We start from the raw sequence: 25580 nt of genomic DNA, 5'->3' as shown, positions 1-25580 counted from the left end.
AGCGACAGCGCCGGTGGTGCATTGCCGTGTGCAACTGTGCGCGGTCAGTTTATCGTGCTGTGAACTGTCCCGCAAGTCGTCAGACTTGCAGTACTTGCAAGGGAATGTAGTGTGCCATGCAACATGATGTCAGGGCGAGATACAAGACGTTCACCAAAAAATGAGAAGGGTTCAACGCTGCTGAACCGAGTAAATTGTTGCGGTAAGTTGTGTTTACATGTGTTTCTATGGGTCGCCCTCCCAACTCGCACCCGCATACGTTTCGCGGTGTTTTAAAAATACTTCGCCTCATTAATGAAATTTGATACTTTCGTGATCTGTTTTAGGATGTTCATGGTTGCTCTGTACTGAATACGACATCACAGATGACCCGTGAAATTAGAAAACTGCTTTGGAGTATTTCGCTTCCATGTATTCCTATGGGTGTTAACCCTACTTTTCACCCCCAGTCGGACCACGTTGGCGATAGAAGCGCCACCGCATCGTGCTTACGTCACAGATCGGTGTTGGTCTAACACCGATCTGTGATCTTATTCGCCACCGATCTTATTCGCCACCGCATCGTGCTTACGTCACAGATCGGTGTTGGTCTATAGACCAACACCGATCTGTGACGTAAGCACGATGCGGTGGCGCTTCTATCGCCAGCGTGGTCCGACTGGGGGTGAAAAGTAGGGTTAACACCCATAGGAATACATGGAAGCGAAATACTCCAAAGCAGTTTTCTAATTTCACGGGTCATCTGTGATGTTGTTATTCGGTACAGAGCAACCATGAACATCCTGGAAAAGATCACGAAAGTATGAGATCTCATTAACGAGGCGAAGTATTTTTAAAACACCGCGAAACGTATGCGGGTGCGAGTTGGGAGGGCGACCTTTAGAAACACATGTAAACACAACTTACCGCAACATTTTACTCAGTTCAACAGCGTTGAACCCTTCTCATTTTTTAGTGAACGTCTTGTATCACGCCCCGACATCATGTTGCATGGCATACAACATTCCCTTGCAAGTGCTGCAAGTCTGGCGACTTGCGGGACGGTTCACAGCACGATAAACTGACCGCGCACAATTGCAGACAGCAATGCACCACCGGCGCTGTCTCTAGCAGACGCTCCGGAGCTGGAGGCGGCCGCGGTGGGTATCGCTGTCGTCTGCTGCAATGCGCGAATCTCGTTCGGTTCATATTGTTAAATGGCGTTTGACAACTGTTTTTTACATGTAATTCTGTCTAGCACGTATCACTGGAGCGACAGTATTATCAAGCTTATTTACCCTATGCGGCAGCATATCAGACTGTAAGCAAAGCTGCGCGATTCGCTATACCCAGCTTGCCTCTTGGCGGTGTCTGGATTCATAACACAGGTTATTCGGGGAGTTTTAAAAGTAGACTGCCTCCGTAACGTACCATACTTTATCACACTTCTTCAAAGCGCTGGTCAACGTTTAACGACCAGTCACCACTTCTGATGCTCTGCGAAATGAGAAAAATGTTCCGGTAAGTTCTGTTTACATGTATTTCTACGGGTCGCCCTCCCAACTCACACCCCCCTACGTTTCGCGGTGTTTTAAAAATGCTTAGCCTCGGTAATGAGATTTCATACTTTCACTATCTGTTCTAGGATGTTCATGGTTGCTCTGTACCAAATAACGACATCATAGGCGCTCTCTGAAATGAGAAAACTGAAATGAAATCTTTCGCTTCCATGTATTCCTATGGGCGCTAAGCCTATTTTTCACCACCAGTCGGCTGCGGCGCCGCGAGTGCCCCCTTTGTTTGTAAACAAGGTGTTGGTCTATAGGCACACCGCGGCGATAAGGCAGCAAAGGTCAAAAGGTGAAAGGACCAAAAAAGCGATAAAGGGCAACAGGCTTAAAAGTGATAAAAAGAGTTATGATCGATGGTTCGGAAAGAACAAACTGATCTATGACACGTGCTGTATAGGGCCCGATGTAACATGAAGACAATCATAAAAATTGGTAAAAAAACTGACAATCACAACAAAAAATCTTTTCAGACAAACGCTAAAATGAAAATACCACAAGCGGTATAATAAAGATATTAGTTGTTCAACTAATCAGGCATGCGCATCTTAATGCGATTCTAAAATTTATGCACGAAAATGCAACCGCGCCTTTCTAGAAAACAGAACTCACTCTGATACAGCACTTTGGACGGTTCGCTAACGCAATCTAGACCTTTACTTTTTATGAAGATGGCTTCTTTTAGCTCTCGATCTACATATTCTCGACTTTTATCCAGTACGGAAGTTTCTTTTAGGATAGGCACGCATTTGCATTTCCAATCTGCCGATTCATTGCAAGAAGTGCAAATGCGTGCCTATCCTAAAAGAAACTTCCGTACTGGATAAAAATTGAGATTGTCAAGAATCAATAAAATCAGTATCCTAATTAATCAATAATTAGGATATAGGGAGAAAAATGAGCATGATAGCTACGGCTACCATCCCATTTCAAAGGGGACGCTCCTATATTCCATCCATCCATCCATCCATCCATCCATCCATCCATCCATCCATCCATCCATCCATCCATCCATCCATCCATCCATCCATCCATCCATCCATCCATCCATCCATCCATCCATCCGTCCGTCCGTCCGTCCGTCCGTCCGTCCGTCCGTCCGTCCATCCATCCATCCATCCATCCATCCATCCATCCATCCATCCATCCATCCATCTATCCATCCATCCATCCATCCATCCATCCATCCATCCATCCATCCATCCATCCATCCATCCATCCATCCATCCAACCTGCAATTAAGTTGGACATGTGAACTTAACCGGAAAGATCTAAAATGTGAATTCTTACTGAGAAATGCGATTGGACATAGATATCTTAATTACAGTCAGTAGATTAGTGTCTTGATGAATCCGCAGGTAGTACCGCGGCAAAAGGTGACCTGCCACGCGATTTGTCTGCTCACCCTCTCACAGCACTGGGCGGCAACCTGGCGGCCGTGTTCTGCTGCAGCTTGTCGAGCCATCTGAATCGCATGTCAAACCGGGGCTGCCTGCCCTCGGGCGAGCAGCTGTGCGTGGGTCCCCTGCAAATGTACTACCAGGGTGGAGACATGGCCGCTGTCGCCTTTGCTCTGCTCGGCGTCGTGATTCCGGGCCAGACGCTTTTCGCTGTGCTCTCCAAGGCGCTGCGCTTCGGCCGCGTCTCCATGAGCGTCGCTTACTTCGCCTTCTACATCGGCGCCTCGCTCGCGCAGGCAGGTACCACGAGACCCATAAGGGCGAATGAGAGTTGATAGGTGAAAAACAAATCGAAAAAACGTGTTAGTAAATTAACATGCAACCGCAGTGGGGAACACATGCTATGCTGAGATTTTGTTTCTTCACTTACCGTTTTTTTGTTCGCGACGTTAAACCCATTATCTAGCATCGCGACGTGCAGCGGATTGTCGTTCACTGCCACAAATACACATTATTCGAGGGCACAGGGACCCTTCATTTCTTCCGCCCTAGTTGGCAGCACTGCGATGTCAATAAGGCGCCTCACAGAGGACGAGGTCAAAGTGACGCCGAAACTTTCATTGCCGCGAATTATTCAAATCTTTTTTATACCTTTAATAGCTCATCCGTGGCCTCAGCACAAAGCGTGTGCGTGATTCCGTAGGATATCAGCAGGGTTCTGGTATATATATATATATATATATATATATATATATATATATATATATATATATATATATATATATATATATATATATATATATATATATATATATATACCAGAACCCTGCTGATATCCTACGGAATCACGCACACGCTTTGTGCTGAGGCCACGGATGAGCTATTAAAGGTATAAAAAAGATTTGAATAATTCGCGGCAATGAAAGTTTCGGCGTCACTTTGACCTCGTCCTCTGTGAGGCGCCTTATTGACATCGCAGTGCTGCCAACTAGGGCGGAAGAAATGAAGGGTCCCTGTGCCCTCGAATAATGTGTATTTGTGGCAGTGAACGACAATCCGCTAAATATATATATATTTATATATATATAAATATATATATGTATTTGCCGATAGTGAGAGAAACTCTCTCCCTCTCTCTTTCTATCTTTTTTCGTTTTCCCCCTCATTTTTTCTTGCTCTGCAGTTACGTTTCTCCTGCTCCTTTTCCTTTCTCTCACCCTCTCTCCCCTTTCTAGCTTTCTCTTTTTCCTCTTTAGAAGGAGTGAGAGACTCAAGAAAGAGACAGTAGATAGATAATTCTCTCGCTCTTTTCTCTCCCTTTCTGTGTATAGCGGTAGAGACTGAAAGAAAAGAGAGTTTGTATTTTTTTCTCTGCCTCCTCAGAGGGAGACGTAAGATGACTTAATTGCTCCCTTGATATTTGTGGTTAACAGCCGCTGGCACTCGGCCTTATCACTGTGATGGTAGCGCGCGGAACAATTTTTTCTTTGTTCATACTCCTCGAGAGGCGCGGGGTGTACTATACCGTCCGTGCCACACGTGCCACGTTTTCTACTTCCCAGGTAGCACAGAATGTGGGGCCTATGTAGGCAAATAGAGCTGGGCAACCATCATAAAACCTGTATCGGTACCCGATGAGGCAAACGTGGACAACCCGTTTAGGCTTGCCCCGGCTACTAGGGTGCCGTAGCGGCGTTTCTCGGGCTACTGCAGATCACATTCCTGTGTCCAGACCGCAAGGGTTCCTTGTTGGATATTTGAGGGCAATCGAATCTAAATGTGGCGTCTTTATGGGAAAGCCCTCATAGATTCAAAATGAGGCCGCCCAAATTAAATCTCTGTGGGACCTACATCGGCCGTAGTGGGTAAAAAAAGAACGGGCATGCCCACAAGCTTCCCCACTGGGCCACTTGTAGGTTACTTGAGGGCATGTGGAATATAAATGAGAGCTCAATTCGGGAAAGCCCTCGCGAAGCTCAAAAGAGGCAGCCCTAGCTAAACCGCGTTAGGTCCAATATCGGTCTAAATGGGGCTTTTGGAGAATTCGAAGGCCCACGCAACAGCAAGCGGGCTCTATAGTTCAAAAATAACACCAAGCCCAATTGGCGCCGCCCACACAAAACCGCTGTAGGTCCCACATCGACTAATGGGGCTAGAAGGCGGGAGTGCCCGCATGATCGGTCAGGCACTTTTCCAAAGTGAGGCGCTCGCATCACATTGCAAGAATCGAAAGTGCAAATCGCCATACACCTCGAAGCTAAGCGCGTGGAGGGGAAGACTTTTAAAGCGAGAGCCTCGTTGCCGAAAATCTCCTTAACACTTTGAACTTGTACTTCTGCAAGAGCTTTGGTATTTACCGCTGGCAGTATGTTTTCGCAAGTTTCGGTATTGGCACTGTCAGCCGACTTATCAGCCCGACCAAATGCCATTCCAGGGCGAAGGCCTCTTCAATATTCCTCCAAGTGGCATGGTACAGTGCAAGCTGTATACACTGGAACCCTGTAAACGTCTTAACCTCATCCGCCCGTCATTCTGCCGCTCCCCGCTGCACTTTCATTCACTTGCAATCCATTTTATATATGTGATTAACTTCAGAGCCGTTTGGAAAATTACAGAAGGAAGTGAGAGGGAGGCATGAGAATGTATATATAAATATATATAAATTCCGCTTTGTACTTATTGCTTTTTATTCAAATAATCACCACAAGACAAGTTCCTGTAAATGTCAACAGTGTAAACATAAAAAATACGTTTGCCTTGCACTCGTGGACTGTTCGCTCCTTTAAATGCTTTAATAACGAGTCCGTCATCACCCTTTCAATTGTCTGCTTAATAGCTTGCGAGGGTCTCGGTTCTGGCAGCCTAGAGGTCGCAAAGGTAGCGTAGAGGGCTGTAGTCCAGCTGCCGCCCTATCTAATGATCACGTGCTACTTGACGCTCGCGGTATAATAGGTTGTTTCACATCCGCCGCTATGGATGAGGATGGCGCTGGTGCATATCACATGTTTAAAATCGGTTAGTGAACATATATACCCAAGAAAGCGGAAGGGGGACAGCCGTCCATGTAGCTCAGTTGGAAGAGCACTCGACGCGACATTCTGAGGTCGTCGGTGCGACTGCCACCATCGGCGCGTTGTTTTTCCCTCCGCTTTGCATTTAATGCTCTTTATTACAATATTCACCATAAGACAAATTCCTGTAAATGTCAACAGTGTAAACAAAAAAAAAAGGTTTGTCCTGCACACGTAGGCTGTTCGCTCCTTTAAATATATATATGCAGGATATTGAATATTTAGGGGCTGGGATATAAAAAATTCCTATGCAAAATCTACTACCCCATTCGAGCTGAAATAACGTTCACAAAGTAGCAAAATATAGTCTACGTTATCTGATAAGTGATTCAGCATCGGTACTTGCCTAGATTTCTCGAAATCGAGAAAAAACTGCTCTCGGTGGCGTGCACAATTTTCGGAGAAGAGAGTCGAAAAGATATTTTAACATGATGCGTCATCTGTCGAGCAGTGAGACAAGCTCCATCCCGGCCGTTGGCGCGCTTCCCTCGCTGCCCGACAGATGACGCACCATGTTAAAATAGCTTTTCGACTCTCTTCTGCGAAAATTGTGCATGCCGCAGAGAGCAGTTTTTCTCGATTTCGGAAAATCTAGGCAAGTACCGATGTTGAATCACTTATCCGATAACGTAGACTATATTTTACTACTTTGTGAACGTTATTTCAGCTCGAATGGTGTAGTAGATTTTGGATAGGAATGTTTTAAATCCCAGCGCCCAAACATTGAAAACCCTGTATATATATTTTTACGAGGTTTATTTACACAGATGTTAGAATGCGCTGGAGATTAGCACACCAGAGCGGGCAACACCAGCTTCCTCTTCCTCTTCTGCTTATCCCGCCAAGCCTCCTCTTCCTCCAATACAGGACCGCGGGAGTGCGTGACACTGCCCCCTTCGTAGGCGACGCCCACCGGGAGGGTCAAGGTTCGTCACGTTGACAGAAGGGCTTCATGCGGGCCCCGTGGACTACTTGAGTCTTCTGAGAAGGACAACCTTGGGTAGTTAGGAGAGTTGACTGCGCTGTTCCAGTACAACAGAAGGACCGGTATAGTGGTGCAACAGTTTCTGGGACAAGCCGCGCTTACGCAACGGCATCCAAAGCCACACCAAATCACCAGGGGTATAATTACCATCTCGATGACGCTTGTTGTAGCATTGCTTGTAGCGTTCTTGGGAGGCAAGTGTGCGAAGTCTAGAGAGTCGACGAGCTTCTTCAGGCAAAGAGAGACTATGCGCGAGTGAACTTTCAGCAGGGAGTGAGAAAGGTAAAACCGTGCACAGAGTAGTTCGTGGAGGTCGTTCGAAAGAAGGAAAAACGGACTGTAGCCTGTCGTGTCGTGCCTAGCAGTGTTAAATGCGTACGTTATAAACGGAAGGACTTCATCCCAGTTTTTGTGGCGGGAGTCGACATACATTGCGAGCATATTGCTAAGCGTACGATTGGTGCGCTCGGTAAGACCGTTTGTGTGTGGGTGGTAAGGAGTTGAATGGCGAAAATGGTATGAGTAGAGGCGAAGAAGTTCCTCTACAACTTCTGCCGTAAACTGTCGCCCACGGTCGCTTATTAACACGCGACGAGGCCCATGTCGAATAATGATAGACCGTAGGAGGAAAGCCGAGACATCAGAAGCAGTGGCTGACGGTATGGCACCAGTTTCACAGTACCGCGTAAGGTAATCTACGCACACGATTACCCAGCGGTTTCCGTCGGAGGATTGGGGAAATGGTCCTAGGAGGTCAATTCCCGCCTGTTCGAATGGGGTTCTTGGTGGCGTTATAGGCTGAAGATGGCCTTGCGGAGAGGAGGTTGGGTGCTTGAAACGCTGGAACGGTAGGCAGCTGGCCCCATAACGTTGAGTAGTTTGACGCATCTTTGGCCAATAAAAACGTTCCTTAATCCTGTGCAATATCCTGGCGAAACGCAAGTGTCCAGCTGTGGCATCGTCGTGCATTACCCGAAGAACCGGACACCTAAGACTTGTAGGAACTACCAGAAGAAACTGCGCACCTACTGACGAGTAGTTCTTTCTGTATAGTAGACTCTCACGAATACAGAATAAGGGCGGAGGGTTCCGGGAACTTGATGCATCAAAAAGCGGTGCCAACTCCTTGTCGTTCCGCTGCGCAATCTTGAATTCACCAACATCGGGGAAGCTTGGAGAGATGGTAGCCATATATTCATCCAAGATCTCATTGTCGCAATCAGTAGTTTCAAGCCGCAACCGTGACAGGCAGTCAGCATCGCCGTGCTTACGAACCCTCTTAAAAGACACAGTAAAATTTAATTCTTGTAGGCGCGAAGCCCACCGCGCAAGGCGTCTACAGGGGTAACGAAGGTTTACAAACCAACATAAGGAACGATGGTCCGTCAAAATTTTAAATGCACATCCATAAAGATATGGCCTAAACCGCTGCACACCGCAAAACAACAGCTAAGCATTCCTTTTCAGTTACTGGGTAATTACGCTCAACCTTGCTCAAAGAACGGCTTGCATATGAAACGACATGTTCATTGCCATTGCGGCGCTGTACGAGCACAGCACCAACTCCAACTGCGCTGGCGTCAGTGTGAAGTTCTGTTGGAGCCTATGGGCAGAAGTAGCGTAGTACAGGCCCAGATGTCAAAATATATTTTAACTGACGAAAGGCGGAGTGACAATCAGCAGTCCACTTGAAAGGCACATCTTTTTGCAGAAGACAAGTAAGGGGATATAATAGGTCAGCAAACTTCGGAACAAAACGCCGGAAATAGGAGCAAAGCCCCCCAAACTCCTCAGCTGTTTTAACGATTTCGGCGGTTTAAAACAAGTGACAGCTTCGATCTTTTTCGGATCAGGCCTGATTTCATCCTTGTCAACGAGATGTCCAAGTACCACAGTCTCGCGTTCTCCAAAACGACATTTCTTGGAGATGAGTACCAAACCAGCTTTCTCAATAGATTCCAAGACAATCTCTAATCGACTGTTAAGCAGTCCCGAATATCACTTCATCGTCCAAATAACACATACAAATGTGCCACTTTAGTCCGCGCAAAACTGTATCCACGAGTCTTTCGAACGTGGCTGTAGCGTTACATAATCCAAACGACATCACATTAAATTCATACAGCCCATATGGGGTGTTGAATGCCGTCATTTCATTATCTTCTGGGTGCATGGGCATCTGCCAATAGCCTGATCGCAGGTCAACTCAGGAAAAATAGGAGGCAGAATGTAAACAATCAATGGCGTCATCAATAAGTGGCAGGGGATACACGTTCTTCTTGGTAACAGTATTCAGCCGTCGATAATCAACACAAAATCGCCATGTGCCATCTTTCTTTTTGACTAGTATCACAGGGGCAGCCCACGAACTAGATGATTCCTGAATGATGCCCTTATGCAGCATATCACGAACTTGTTCTTCGATTGTTTGGCGCTCTGATGGGGATACACGATAAGGTTTCTGACGGATTGGATCACCAGTCGGAGTATTGATTCGGTGCTGAGTACGGGAAATAGGAATCCGTGGTGGTGAGTCCCGAGAGAAATCGAAGCCTCAGTATGTTTCGGCAGAACTTCTACTAAACTGTAACGGTCACTTGTTGGCAGGGACTTGTTAATCATGGCAAGAAATGTTTTCTTATCTACTTCTGAGCATGCGGTAGGCTGGGAATTGTCTGTGCTGAGCACTGCCACTGATTTAAAAGCGTCGTCGTAAAAGGGGCAAGTTTTAGACCACGTGGTAATACAACAGGCTCGTTAGAGCAGTTAGTCGTCCACAAAGAAGAATGGCCATTCATGACTGAGATGACGCAGCGGGGAATAAGAATGATTTCTTCGCGCAGTTGAGGGTGAGTGGTTCAACCACAGCATCGAACTCATTGTTGGCACAGCTTGAACTAACAACTTGTATATACTCTGCTGACATTGCAGGAATAACTGCCCTCCGAAGCCGAAAGCGTGCTGGGATAGGTCCACGAATTTTTGCACAAAGCAGAATCAATTCGAGTGCTCACAGAAATGTCTCCGTTACGAAAGTCGAGAGTGGCCCCATATTGTTCCATAAAATCGAGTTCAAGAATTACGTCATGCGTTAATCGAGCAAGTACTGCAAATTCAGTTCGGAATGTGTGGCCGGCGATAGCAAGATTCACGAAACAGACTCCAAGTGGGTTAAGCGGTTCGCCACCAACACCACACAATGCCGCCGCCCTATCCCAACCAAACATAATTTCACGACCAAGGCAGTTTTAAAAGCGATGCTTATAATAGAAATCGTTGCACCTGTGTCCAACAACGCCATTGTACGTACACCGTCCACAAACACTTCAATTCGATTCTTTAACATCGAAACGGGCAGAGGCATAGGTAAGCTAGAATAATTTGCGACCTCACCTCCATTGGCCGCACTCACTAGTTTCCCGGAGGTGGCGACCGTCCTCGCGGAGAAGGGGAGCGTCGTAGGCGCCGAGATGGTGGTGTCAGGCCGCGGTCAGAGGCCGGGGATTCGTTTCGGTTCAGCACCACTCTGCGTTCTTGTCGGCTCGCTGTTGCTCTGTACTCATTCCGGACAGGGGGTCTTCTGTATGAATCCTCATTGTTTGCAGGAAACCTTGCACGGGAGTTCGCTCACTGTCGGCGATACTGCTGGTATGGACGGCGATTGCGGCAAAAACGCGAAATGTGGCCGATCATTCCACAGGCATAGAACACTGGCGGCTCACGTTCAATCGATGTAAGGCTCATCGTCGCTTGGATTAAACGCATCGTGTTCTGGATGCAGTCGATGAGGAGGACGAGAGTGCGCACTGTTGTGGGCGTTGATGGTTGGAGGTTGCATGTTCGGGCGATGAGCTGCGGAGCATCGGATGTCCGAAGGAATTGTTACAGAGGGAGCATAACCGGTAGAAGATTGGGTATTGTCTTCCGAACAGCTACCACTGTAGACTGGTCTGACGTGGCCCCCAATATTTTGATGCCTCCGAAGCTCCGCGTGGACGATCTGTCGAATTGTATCTGCCATACTCGTCGCTTCAGACACATCCACACTGGCGACCGTTGTAACATTAGGCATCCGACCAAACTTCGGAATGATACGGCGTCGCTGTTACATCAGCGGTAGTATTCAAATCCTCCTTGAAGATGAGAAAGCTGTACACATCTTGCGCTATTCCATTGAGGAGGTGGCCCACTTTGTCTTCCTCTGTTATCCGAGCATCAACTATTCTGCATTGCTTGAGGACTTCTATATAAGTTGTGCAGGTCTCCCCAGGTACTCTCATTCCCGAATCCCACTCTCATTTCGTCCACGAAGCGATCCCAGGTGGTAAGGGATGCTTCATGATTGTCAAACCATGTTAGTGCACCTTCTTCAAATAAGAATTCCGCATTCGCCAGCTTGGTATTCGCATCCCAGCGGTTGTATTTGCTCACCCTATTGTAGGGGGCAAGCCAGTCATCCACGTTTTCCTAGGCTTCCCAGAAAAGTGTCGGGGTTCCCGATAAGGCTGTGGGGTGGTCGGTCGTGCTGCTGGCATGGGCAGCGTTTAAACATCTGCTTGCGCCATCTCCGTCCGTAGGGGGGTAGCTTAGCAATTCTGCTTCGGCGGTGTAGGAGAGGTTCCGTGGTGATCTTTACCCCGCACCTCCATCACACTTGTTACGAGGTTTATTTACACAGATGTTAGGATGCGCTGGATATTAGCACACCAGAGCGGGCAGCACCAGCTTTCGCTTCCTCTTCTACTTATCGCGCCAAGCCGCCTCTTCCTCCAATACAGCACCGCGGGAGTGCGTGACATTATATATATATATATATTGTTAGATGGGGGTTTATTGATCAGATCAGCAGGACTGGGCAGATCAGCGGCGAGCTCAGCAACAGCGAACAGCGTCAGGTCCAACACGCGCAGCGATCACGATGCCAGTGCCTAGAATGTTCCCCGTGTACTTCTTCCTCTTCACAATTACCCGCGGGACGAAGAGGAGACATTCTGGCGACTTACGGCATGAGCAAGACGGCAGGGTTGTAATATGTTTAAGGCGCTGGACGTGAACAATCTCGCGTCCGCGCCGGCGTAGATCATGAGACGGCGGAAGAGGTTCCACCACATAATTAACCGGAGAGGTGCGCTCCAGAACTCGGTATGGGCCATGGTATTTAGCAAGAAATTTTGAAGACAGTCCAGGAGCATTGAAAAGTATCCACAGTCACACAAGAGCGCCAGACGAGAAGTCCGGTGTCGTGGGTTGGTTGTCGTGGTTGGAGTTATGGCGGTATTGGGTGTTAGCCGTGAATGCGCGGGCAATTTGTCGACAGTCTTCCGCATGCTGGACTGCTTGAGACGCAGGAGTATACTTTGCTATGTCTGGCTGATACGGGAGTATGGTGTCGATTGTAGCAAAGGGGTGCCGGCCGTAGAGGAGAAAAAAAAGGAGAGAAGCCAGTAGCAGACTGCTTTGCGGTATTGTAAGTGTAAGTGACATACGGAAGGACGAGATCCCAATTTGAGTGGTTAGAGGAGACGTACATAGAGAGCATGTCGCCAAGGGTACGATTAAAACGCTCAGTGAGGCCATTAGTCTAGGGATGATAGGCAGAGGTTGTTCTATGAATAATTTTGCACTTGGCGAGCAAAGCTTTCACAACGTCACTCAAGAAGACGCGTCCTCTGTCGCTGAGCAGCTCTCGAGGTGCGCCGTGGCGAACAACAAATCGCTGCAAAATGAAGGGAGCTACTTCTGACTCTGTGGCAGATGGAAGTGCGGCGGTTTCTGCATACCTCGTCAGATGATCAACGGCTACAATAGCCCAGCGGTTGCCGGCTGCAGGATAGGGAAGCGGCCCATACAAATCAATGCCGACGCGGTCGAAAGGGCGTGGTGGGTTGGGTAATGGTAGCAACTCTCCAGAGGAACGTTGAGGAGATGGCTTGCGACGTTGACAGGTGAGGCATGAGCGAACGTACTTGAGTACAGAGGTGTACATGCCCCGCCAGTAGTAACGCAGCCGGAGACGAGTGTATGTCTTGAAGACACCCGCGTGACCGGATTGTGGGTCAGCGTGGAAATAGTCGCATATTTGCGAACGTAGCTGCCGGGGAATAACTAGCAACCACTTGCGGCCATCTGCGGCGGTAGAGGAGGAATTATCACGAATGGCGAAGTGGGAAGCATGGTGGCGGAGAGCACGCGATGGAGAAGCAGCTGTTGCATCGGAGATAAAATCTAGGAGAGAAATTATCCAAGGATCTTGCCGCTGCGCTGACGGCATATTATTGATGTGAAGCGGTGGCGGGGAAACGTCGGGAGAGGAAATGCTCGCGACCTCAGCTGTAAGCGGGCAGCGGGAAAGGGCATCGGCGTCGTGATGCTTGCGGCCCGAGCGGTAAACAACGCGAACATCATATTCCTGAAGACGAAGAGCCCATCTTGCCAGTCTGCCGGACGGGTCCTTCAGTGAGGAAAGCCAGCAAAACGCATGGTGGTCCGTCACTACGTTAAAATTGCGGCCATAGAGGTAAGGGCGGAATTTAGTAAGAGCCCAAATAATCGCTAAGCACTGTTTTTCTGTGACAGAGTAATTGGATTCAGCCTTCGTGAGTGTTCGGCTGGCACAGGCGACCACGTATTCAGTATAACCTGATTTGCGCTGAGCGAGCACAGCGCCGAGACCCTCAGTAGGCGCTGTGGAATTGAAGTGACGTAGGACAGGTGGTGCCGTGAGGATCCGGCGTAAAGTAGTGAAGGCATCGTCGCACATTGGCGACCACGACGAAAGGACGGAACTGCAGGACAGAAAGTCTGTCAAGGGAGCAGCAAGTGAAGCAAAATTTCTAATAAAGCGGCGAAAGTAAGAGCACAGCCCGAGGAAGGTATACGTATATCTTTGATGGATGTCGGTTTGGGAAAGGCTGCTACGGCACGAAGTCTAGCAGGATCTGGAGATACACCTTCTTTGGAGACAACGTGGCCAAGAATGGTGAGCTGGCGGGCGGCAAAACGACATTTTTTTCAAATTCAGCTGCAGTTCGGCATCAGATAGGCAGGTCAAAACGTGCTTCAGACGGTAGAGGTGTGTATCAAAGTCAGGAGAAAACACGACAATGTCGTCGAGGTAGCAGAGGCACGTCTTCCACTTTTGGCCGCGCAAAATAGTGTCCATCATCCGCTCAAATGTTGCCGGAGCATTACAAATGCCAAACGGCATAATCGTAAATTCGTACAAGCCGTCGGGAGTTACAAAGGCAGTTTTGGGGCGATCAGCCGCTTCTAGGGGAACTTGCCAATAGCCGGAACGTAAATCTAGGGAAGAAAAGAGCTCGGCGCCTTGCAAACAATCGAGAACGTCGTCAATGCGTGGGAGAGGGTAGACGTCCTTTCGCGTAATCTTATTCAGGCGGCGATAATCGACACAGAAGCGGATAGAACCATCTTTCTTTTTGACGAGGACAACAGGTGACGCCCAAGGGCTGCTTTAGGGCTGAATCACGCCATTCTGAATCATTAGGTTGACTTGCTCTTCGATAGCCTGGTGTTCGGTTGCAGACACACGATAGAGGCGCTGTCGCAGTGGTGCGTGGGTGCCGGTGTCGATGCGATGAGTGACTGTAGCAGTTTGACCCAAACAACTTTGATGAGAATCGAAGGAGGAGAGAAACTGATGTAGTAGGTTTAAAAGCAGAATGCACTGCGCTGGAGGAAGATCGGCGTCGATGGAGCGGAGGAGCAAGTCTGTAGAGGGAGCAGCGGGCGCAGGTGAAGGGGGGCTGAGTGCAGACACGGCAGAGTGCGACGCGTCGTCAGGTTCCTCAGAGATCAGAAGAGATGCGATTGGCTGGATAGTGCCGAGGCATTCACCGTGGCGCAAAGCAGTAGGGGAGTTAAATGGGTTAGAGACCCATAACATGGAAAGGCCAGCGGAAATAGCGAGCACAGCGTAGGGCACTGGAAGACACTTGCGGCGCAGGAAAGTATGGGCTGGTGTGAAGGGAACGGTCTCATCGCTAACAGCGGTACAAGCGACAAGAACAGGCACAGAAGAGCAGGGAGGAAGGTCAATATCTTCGGCGACGAGGGCTTTAGCACAGGAATTTCGTGGATCAGCATCTGGTAAGGCATCGAGCAAAGTCGAGAATCCCACTTCAGCTGGAGCACAATCGATAATAGCAGCTTGACGCGACAGGAAATCCCAGCCTAAAATAACAGCATGTGAGCAACTTGGCAGCACGACGAACTCAATGGTATAAAGGCAATGCTGGATAACTATTCGAGCGGTGCACGCTGCTAAGGGCTTGATATGCTTAACGCTGGCCGTTCGCAGCGAAAGTCCCGCAATTGGCGTCTTCACTTGCTTTAAAGAGCTACATAGTTTTGCGTCCATAACCGAAATCGCAGCACCAGTGTCAATTAGAGCCATGCCAGCAACGCCCTCGACGAAAACTTCAATAAGGTTGGCCGGCGACAGATGAGGACTTTGAAAGATCGACGGGGTCGCAGTTCTCGCCTCAGGAACTGCAGCCTCTAGTTTTCCTCACATGAAGCGGTCTGTCGACGTCGCATCGGAGAGATAGAGCGGCGTCGAGGCGACGGTGAACGGCGGTCGGTCATGGCTGAGCGGTCTGGGGAGAAATGACGGCTGGCTGGAGGCTCAGTAGGCGCGGAATACTGAGGCGCCGAAGACTAGTATTCAGAACCATGAGTAGGTGGTGAGGACACTGGGAGACGGTTTCGACAATAACGAGAAATATGTCCAGCCAGTCCGCAAGTATAACAAATTGGGCTGTTATCTGTCGTGCGCCAGGCATTGAGCGGTCTTGGGGCCGGTCTATTAAACTGCGCAGGTTCTCGAGCAGGACGAGGAGGCGGCTGAACGTAGGCAGGTTGCGGCGGAGCATACGTAGGTTGTGGTCGGGCAGCAACAGCTGCATATGTCAAGGGGGCTGCGACAGGCATAGATTGAGGGGCTGGAGAAAGAGATTCAGCTACTTGTTCCTGAATAATCTGGCGCAAACTGGGAGCTAGATGTGAGGAAGGCTCTTCATGGCAGGACATAAGGGAGAGCTGTCGAGCAGCTTCTTTCCGAATGAAGCTCTTGATCTGTGGCAGCAGCACAGAATGTTCAGCTGCATCTGTCAGGCCAGAAAGCGACTCAGAGTGCATGGTGTTCGCGCGAGTTATGGCCCTTTGTTTGCGCAGTTCATCATAACTTTGACACAGTGTGACCACTTCTGCGACGGTGCGGATACCTCGAGCATTCAGTATCTGGAAGGCGTCGTCATCAATGCCTTGCACAATGTACGTAATCTTGTCGACCTCTGATGATCTGTGCGTGAAGATCTGTGCGTTCACGCGCTTACACAAGTCGACGACGTCCTCGATATAACTTGTGAAATTCTCACCAACCTGCTGAGACCGCGCACGCAAGCGCTGTTCAGCGCGGAGTTTCCTCACGGCCAGACGGCCGAAAACTTCAGCGAAGCTAGCTTTGAACACGGACCATGATGGAATGTCCGCTTCATGGTTGCGAAACCATAGATTTGCTACGCCGGTAAGATAGAATATCACGTTGCTTATCTTCGTTTCCGCGTCCCATTTGTTATAAGCGCTCACTCGCTCATAGGATGTGAGCCAGTCCTCGACGTCATGGTCGTCAATGCCGCTGAAGATGGCGGGGTCTCGCTAGCGGAGGGAGCCGGGGCAGATAATGGCCAAGCCAACTTGTACGGCTTGGTGGTTAACGTATTCAGGCATCGCAGGAGATGGTAATGTGCGGCTGCGGAGTTCCAGGGCGAGAGGATAGATCTCACCTCGCACCTCCACCAAATGTAAGATGGGGGTTTATTGATCAGATCAGCAGGACTCGGTCAGCAGGACAGGGCAGATCAGCAGCGAGCACAGCAACAGCGAACACCCTCAGGTCCATATATATATATATATATATATATATATATATATATATATATATATATATATATATATATATATATATATATATATATATATATATATTCTAGTGTGGTAATCTTCATCTTCATAGCCATGGCCATGCATCGCGTGCTGGTGCGCTCGAGGATGAAGCAGTTGGTCGCTGCCTTGCTGATTCGCCACGCCTGACGCTCCGCTGCGAGCTCCTCCTGTGCGGCTATATCCATCTGGGCTTACTGAATAAACACACCCCTACAATTGGTGGAGGTGCTGGGTGCGTTCCCATCCACCTTGGAACTCAGAAGCCGCACACTGCCCTCTGCCTCCACCATGCCGGACGAGACCACCTCGACATCGCCGCCCATACCAATCACGGTACTGTGTTCTGGCGTTCTACGGCAGCGTGATCCATGCCTCTTCAGTGGCACGGCTAACCAAGACGTCGACGACTGGTTGTCGGCGCATGAACATGTCAGCAGTTGCAACAGATGGGACGACACTATTACGGTAAGCAGCGTTAAATTTTACCTTACCGACGTGGCGAACCTCTGGTTTCGCAACCATGAGGCAGACCTGCCATCTTGGTCTGCATTTAAGAATTTTGCGGAAGTGTTCGGCCGTCCTGTAGTTCGCAAGCTCCGAGCAGAACAATGCTTGCGTGAGCGCACTCAGCATGCCGAAGAGTCATTCACAAGTTATATAGAGGGCATCGTTGACCTGTGCAAACGTGTCGACCCACTAATGTCCGAAGCGGCTAAGATCGGACACATCTTGAAAGGTATCTCCGAGGACGCGTGTCAGACGCTCTGGGTGAAAAATCCTGGCACCGTCAGTGACGTGATTAAACTTTGCCAGAGCTGCGACGAGCTTCGAAAACAGAGCGCTTCTACCCGGCTATCCGGCGTTAGCGACGACGGATCGCCGGGTTTTAGGACCTGTCAAGCTGTTTCCGCAGCTTTTTTCCTCGAACCTGTCCGTTTACAACTGTACTTTGCAAACGGAAAATAAAGCACTTACTAACTTACTTACACCATCTCTACACCAGCCCTGGACGGTTCTACTTCTTCAGAGGACAGCCCTTTGATTCAACAGATCAAATCCTTCGTTTGCGAAGAGGTCGCCCGCCAGCTATCCCCGGTCCCTCAATTACAAAGACACTTGTCGCCTTGTTCCTGACACGGCTCCATCCTTGGCCCCTACCATACGGCGTGTCGCGCAAGACCATATCGCTGATGTCCTTCCGCCCAGCCCCGTGCTGCTGCCCAGCCCCGTGCTGCCGCCCAGCCCTGTGCAGGCGCAAGTAACGGCACCATTGACATACGCCCAAGTTACAGCCAGGCCACTAATGCCAACCGCACCTGCTTCCTACCAGGCCGCCCCTTCCAACAATCCTTCGCCTTTGTCTAAGGCTGTGTTTCATGTCCCTATTCCAAGGGTACGCCAACGCCCTACGGACCCTTGGCGTACCGCGGACAACCGGTCAATCTGCTACTCTTGCGGGCTGCCGGGCCATGTAGCCCGCCTTTGCCGCCAACGCCTTCCACCTTCTTGCCCTAACCCCTGGAACTACTCGTACGACACCGACCAGCCCTCGCCGAGAACTTAACCCGGTTCCGACTTCGTTTCTCAGGACAATCAAACGTATACCCCTCGCCGATCATCTTCCCCTCGTCGCCGTTCACCATTCCCGCTTCCCCTACGTTCTATCGGCACTGTTGAGGGAAACTAACAGTCGCAGTTCCCGGGGCAAGAACTGCGCTTGGTTCGAACTCTTCAAGTCCTACTCCCGGTCATTCATCCAAAGCGCTCGTCCGGCAAGCCAACCACTTCTCCATTCGTGACGGTCTTCTCTATCGCCGCAATTATTTTCTTGATGGACGGAAGTGGCTTCTAGTCATCTCACGACATCTCCGCGCCGAAATTTGTGCTGCGTACCATGGTGACCCACTGTGTGCCCACGGTGGCGTATTGAAAACCTACACGCGCTTACGCCTGCGATTTTATTGGCGTGGAATGTATCGCTTCGTACGACATTTTTTGCGCGCTTGCGAATCTTGTCAACGCCGAAAAACTCCACAGAAGTTCGCTGTTCCGTTGCAGCCGTTACCCAGCCCAGCTCGTCCGTTTGGCCGCATTGGCATAGATCTCTATAGCCCTCTCTACTACCTCCGCTGGAAACCAGTGGATTATCGTGGCAGTAGACCATCTTACTCGCTACACTGAAACATCACCATTACCCTCTGCCTCCGCAAGATGCGTTGCTTTGTTCGTTCTCAACTACCTGATTCTTCGCCACGGGACTCCGAAGGAACTGCTCAGTGACCGCGGACGCGTTTTCTTGTCCGAAGTTCTTGAGACCCTACTGAAAGAATCCCGCATCGTTCACCGCACCGCAACTTCTTACCACCCTCAGACGAATGACCTGACCGAGCGCTTCAACTGTACTCTGAGTGACATGCTGGCCATGTACGTCAACGACGCTCATTCCAACTGGGACCAGGTTCTCGTCTTCGTAACCTACGCGTACAATACTGCGATACAGACCACCACTGGATTCTCTCCCTTCTTTCTACTTTACGGGAGCGAGTCAACCTGTATAATGGACGCGCTCTTTCCCTACCGCCCTGATGTCTCTGAATCGACGCCACTCTCGGACGCCGCCCAGTACGCAGAATGCCATCAGCCGCCCGTTCGCTTACAACGGAAAACCAGTGGCAACAAAAACACCACCGCGACACCGGCGAGACTTCTGCATATGCACCTAACCACCTGGTGTGGCACTGGGTCCCTGCCACAACCACTGGCCTTTCATAGAAGCTTCTTGCTCGGTATCACGGTCCATGCCGAGTCGTCCAACAAACATCTCCTGTCAACTACGTAGTTGAGCCTGTTACGCCATCTGCGGACTTGCGTTGCCGTGGACGCGAAACAGTTTATATGAACCGAATCAAGCCATACTACGGTGCGTCGGTTCTGTCGGCTCCATAAGTCGCCAGGATGGCTCCTTTCTTCACGGGGGAAAATGTAGTGTGGAAATCTTGGTCTTCATAGCCACTACCATGCATTGTGTGCTGGCGCGCTCGAGGACGAATAAGTTGGTCGCTGCCTTGCTGATTCGCCACGCTTGACGCTCCGCTGCGCGTTCCTCCTGAGCGGCTATATCCATCTGGGCTTACTGAATAAACACACCCCTACAATTGGTGGAGGTGCTGGGTACGTTCCCATACACCCTGGAACTCGGAAGCCGCACATCGCCCTCTGCCTCCACCATGCCGGACGAGACCACCTCGACATCGCCGCCCATACCAATCACGGTATGGGCGGGCCAACGCACTAACTGCCGCACAACAGATATTGCTCCTCGCGTGGCAGCCACTCACGCGAATACGCCAAGGCCGTTCCTGCAGGAACGCCTTCCATCTTCGTGTCGCCAGTTTTCTCTCCGTCGTCCGTGCACACCCCATTGTCCCGTGACGCTCGGAGGCAGCCCTATGGCCTCCCCGGCGGGGCGTAATGCCTCGCGCCTTGCTTCCGGTGCGCTTATCTACCATCGTCTCTTCGCTGCTAACATCACGCCCCCAGGATCAGCTGCTCGCTCACGCGCACTCACGCTGCCCACGCAAACACAATATAAAAAGGAAAACGCGCGCGTGGTTTAAAACGCTTCAAGGGGCTGCGGAGCCCCACACCCCCCCCCCCCCCCCATCTCGAGGCGGGGCACCTCCCGAGGCGTCAAACAATGAAAGTAAGAAGGAGATGGGAAGGGGTACAAAACAATGCTGATGCTGACCGGGTGCCCGCTTGAAGGCATCCGCTGGGTTGGATACATTCATCAGGCGATGTTCCAAGTGGCTGACGTCTGGTAGACCGAGTGCCTCTACGTACTTTTTGAGGTTTTGCGACGTTGACTGGTCCGGTCTCCCGGCCACCCTGCACATGAAGCATGCAAGCGAGCCGCGAAAGACGTTTTACTACCACGGAAGGGTTAATGTTTTACTACCACATTCCACCGAGGAGCGAGAGAGGCGGCAAACCCTTCTGCGGCATCACTTAGTGGGTGCGAGCGGCGGAGTGCTTTATTCCCAACCTCGAACTGCAAAGGACGCGGGCCCTTGTTGTACTGGCCGCGGTACTCCATGCGAGCAAGGTCAAAGTTCTCCCTGGCCTCCTTTAGTGTTGCAGCGAGACAACTGGAGAATTCCTGGGTGAATCTGGAGTAACTGGGAGTCCCTAGTTTAGAGTCATGGGTAAGCGCATGTTCAATAGGGAATCGAAGCTCACGACCAAGAAGTATAGCTACTGGCGTAAACCCAGTCGACCGGTTTACTCTGGTCCCTGTAGGAAGGCCACCTCCTGCACACGGCAATCCCAGTCTTCGTGAAGCCACAAGCATGGTTTTCATGTTTTGGTTGACCCGTTCCGTTATGTTAGCCGGATGGTAGTAGAGAGTAGTCTTTTTATGCTGTACCCCGAGAGCTTTGCAGGTGTCAGCAAATACCCTGCCCATTAAATACGTGGCATTATCAGGGATAAGCTGCGCCGGGAAGCCGAACCTAGTGAATGGGTCTAGGAGCTTATTGCAGATTACCTTAGAGTCGAGTTTACGCAGCGGCTATAATTCTACCCATTTAGAAAAATGGTCAGTGACCACTAGCAAGTAGCTGTTTCTTTTTACTGATCTAGGATAAGGGCACATTACGTCACAGGCAACACTATCCCATGGGTAACGGCTCTCCACAGGTTGCAAGAAGCCTGGTTGTTTCCCTCCCCTCGGCTTCGCTGTTTGGCATGTAGGACAAATACGAATGTATGACGGGACATCCTTTCTCATGAGTGGCCATGTGACAATACTACACAACTTGTAATACGTTTTCTTACCATCGCTATGACCGGCGAGGCGTATGTCGTGGTAGTACTATAGGAAGGCCTTGCGAAGGCTCTCAGGAACAACGACCCTAAAGGGGGACTCACTACCGTCTGCATCCGCGGCAGGTATATACCGCAGTAGTAGGCCATCAGCTGCTTCCAGGTAGCTGTCGTAGTTGCCTGCTGGTACTGTGCTGGGCCTGCTCAGAAGCTAACGTGTCTGGATGCACTGGTCATCAGTGCGCTGGGCGCTCAGGGGCTGTTGTCTAGAGATTAATGTTCCCCAGGTATCTGCAGGCTCTGCTACACCCCGGAGTGCAGCTGTTGGCTCCCCTTTTACTGGAAGTGGAGCTTTGGACAGGCCGTCTGCTACTTTATTGAAGGTTTCCTTGAGGTATTCCATCCTCTAATGGTATTTTTGGATAGCAAGAGCCCAGCGGGCCAGGCGGCCGACTGTGTTTCGCAACTTTGAGAGCCATGACAACGCCTGGTGATCTCTTTGAATGGTGAACTCAGCCCAATCCAAGTACATCTCAAAATTCTTTAGTGCGAACAATATCGCTAGACACTCCTTCTTTGTCCCGCTATAGTTGCGCTCTGGTCCCGTAAAGGTGTGACTCGAAAAAGCCAAAGGGCAAAGCTTCCCTTCATGCTCCCGGAGCAGTACCGCACCTATGCCGTACTCACGTGCATCCGTTTGCACCATGAATTGCAGGTTTAGGTCGGAAAGCCGTAGTCGTGCCGTATCCGCGATGGCTGCGGATAGTGCTTGAAATGATCTATCTTCAGTGTCCGTCCAAGACCAACAGGCACCTTTCGGAAGAAGCTGATGCAGGGGTCGTGCTAGGTCGGCGTAGTTCGGGATGAAGTGTCGGTAGAATCCTGCCACGCCAAAAAAGCGCGGAAGGCTTTTGACGTCTGCTGGCGGTGGGAACTTCCGTATGCCTAGAGTTTTTCTTCATCTTGGGGGACTGTGCCTTGCTCCACTATGAAACCAAGGAGGTTGATTCTGTTTGCCACCAACTGGACCTTGTTGGGGTTGATGGTGATACCTTCATACTGCATTTGCTGAATAACATTGGCTAGATGAATAAGATGTTCTTCTAGACTCTACGAGAACCCTACTACATCATCCACGTAGGCCATGGTATAGTAAAAATCATAAACTCAGCATCCCCGAGCACAATATTCATTACTCGCTGAAAAGTAGCAGGTGAATTACACAAACCGCAGGGTAGCCTTATAAACTCGAACAATCCTCGATGGCAAGTAAAAGCAGTGTTCTCAATATCACGATGGTCAATCGGGATCTGTAGAAAGCCTCCGCTGCAGTCAAGAGTAGTGAAAAACTTTGCTGACGCAAGTAAATACGTGACCGAGTCAACTGATGGAAAGGGGTAGCAGTCTGAAACTGTTGCGGCGTTTAGCCGCCGATAGTCGACGCACAACCGTGCTGTGCCGTCTTTCTTAGGTAGTTGATGGGGGATGTTTGCTTGACAATACGGTAGAGCCCTGATACTTGCTCAGAAGTTTGGATGAAAGGCCGGGACTGGAGGAAGGCACCCATAGCTAGACCAAATAGTCTGTACGGTAAGTAGGTAGCAGTGCAGATTGATCTCGGGTGGTTTTCTGCTGTTGCTGGGCGTGAGAAGTGAAGGGTCGGGCAAGCTGCCGGCATTCTTCGGCATAAGTTGCAGCTTGTGAAACAGTCGTGAATTCGGAATAATCCGGTCGGTAAGGGAGAATGGTGTCCATGGTACAAGAGGGCTCACGGCCGTAGAGAAGGAAGTATGGCGAGAACCCTGTGGTTGCTTGAGTGACAGAGTTATAAGCGAATGTGACGAATGGAAGAACGCGGTCCCAGTTGGAGTGGTCGGAAGCGACATACATTGCCAGCATGTCGCCCATGGTGCGGTTCAAACGCTCAACCATTCCATTTGTTTGCGGATGGTACGCGGAGGTGGCGCGATGAACGATTTTGCATTCTCTATGAACAGCTTCAACAACTTCAGAAAGGAAGGTGGGACCTCTGTCACTCAGCAATTCTTTGGGAGCCCCGTGGCGAAGAATGATGTGATGGAGGATGAAGGAGGCAATGTCTTGGGCTGTAGCAGATGGCAAAGACGCCGTTTCGGCGTAGCGTGTGAGATGATCAATTGCGACGATGATCCAGCGATTGCCTGTTGATGTGCTAGGAAACGGGCCGTACAGGTCGATTCCAACGTGCTCGAAGGACTGAGCTGGGCAGGTCAGCGGCTGCAGAGGAGCGGCGGGCTGGCGAGGTGGGTGTTTTCGGCGCTGACACTCCTGGCAGGAATGGACGAACCGACGAACATAACGGTACATCCCACGCCAGTTGTACCGTTGTCGCAGGCGAGTGAAGGTTTTCAATAAGCTTGCGTGGACACACTGGGGATTGTCGTGGTAATGGGAGCAAATCATAGATCGCAGATGGGTCGGAATTACAAGCAGCCACTTTCTACCATCCGGAAGGTAATTCCTACGGTAGACGAGCTCGTCTCTGATGGCGAAATGGTGAGACTGGCGACGGAGAGCGTGGCAGGGAGGTCGTGTAGCGCATCCAGATAAAACATCCAGGAGTGTAGCGATCCATGCGTCTTTGCGTAGCTCGGAAGTCATATCGGTGGGCATGTCGGTGGGATGTAGAACGGATATAGCAGGAGTGGCCTCAGACGGCAATGGGGAACGTGAGAGAGCATCAGCATCGGCATGTTTACGGTCAGAGCGATAGTTGACGTTAATATCGTATTCTTGGAGCCTGAGAGCCCAACGGGCCAGTCGACCAGAAGGATCTTTCAGAGAAGACAGCCAGCAGAGGGAGTGATGATCGGTGACGACATCAAAAGAACGGCCATACAAGTAGGGGCGAAATTTTGCTATTGACCAGATGATAGCGAGACACTCTTTCTCGGTGACGGAATAGTTTGCTCCAGCTTTTGTTAGGGTCCGACTGGCGTAAGCGACAACGTCCTCATCAAAGCAGCCAGACTTCCGCTGAGCAAGCACTGCGCCGAGGCCGACGCCGCTGGCATCAGTGTGGATTTCCGTGGGAGAAGAAGGGTCGAAATGACGCAGGATTGGCGGAGTCGTCAGAAGGTGGCGGAGTGTCGCGAAGACATCATCACAGTGTGGAGACCAGGCTGAAAGATCGTGGCTGAACAGAAGCTTGGTGAGAGGGTTGATGACTGTGGCGAAATTGCGAACGAAGCGGCGGAAGTACGAGCAGAGGCCGACGAAGCTGCGGAGTTCTTTCACATTAGTTGGCTTGGGAAATTCTGACACAGCGCGCAGTTTTGCTGGATCGGGAAGAACGCCATCCTTGGAGACGACATGCCCGAGAATTGTTAGCTGTCGTGCTCCGAAACGACACTTCTTTAAATTTAATTGGAGGCCAGCGTCGGTCAGGCATCGCAGAACTGTCTCAAGGAGCTGGAGGTGAGATGAAAAATCTGGGGAAAACATGACAACGTTGTCCATGTAACAAAGGCAAGTGTGTCATTTGTGCCCTCTGAGTAGGTTGTCAATCATACGTTCGACTGTGGCAGGGGCATTGCATAGTCCGAATGGCATGACATTAAACTCATCGAGCCCATCGGGTGTGACGAAAGCGGTTTTTGGGCGATCGGCCTCTGCCATCGGCACCTGCCAATAGCCGGAACGCAGGTCTATTGAAGAAAAGAACTCAGCTCCCTTCAGGCAGTCAAGGGCGTCGTCGATACGAGGGAGAGGATAAACGTCCTTGTGCGTAATCTTGTTCGGTCGGTGG

General features: G+C 50.3%; 1 protein-coding gene across 1 annotated transcript in view; it reads left to right on the top strand.

Moving 5' to 3' along the window:
- Positions 1 to 25580, top strand: part of LOC146209879 (solute carrier family 41 member 3-like) — a 173079-nt gene that overhangs the window by 130529 nt on the left and 16970 nt on the right. Inside the window, exon 8 of the mRNA XM_084581421.1 lies at positions 2963 to 3243. Within this exon, the coding sequence (XP_084437547.1) occupies positions 2963 to 3243 (281 nt within the window). The remainder of the gene's footprint in view (positions 1 to 2962; positions 3244 to 25580) is intronic.

Source organism: Amblyomma maculatum, chromosome 1, assembly GCF_055883805.1.
Source record: "Amblyomma maculatum isolate TAMU_Amacu chromosome 1, ASM5588380v1, whole genome shotgun sequence".
Classification (NCBI taxonomy): Eukaryota; Metazoa; Arthropoda; class Arachnida; order Ixodida; family Ixodidae; genus Amblyomma; species Amblyomma maculatum.
The sequence above is the reverse complement of the archived record's forward strand: the minus strand, read 5'-3'. Positions and strand labels throughout refer to the sequence as shown.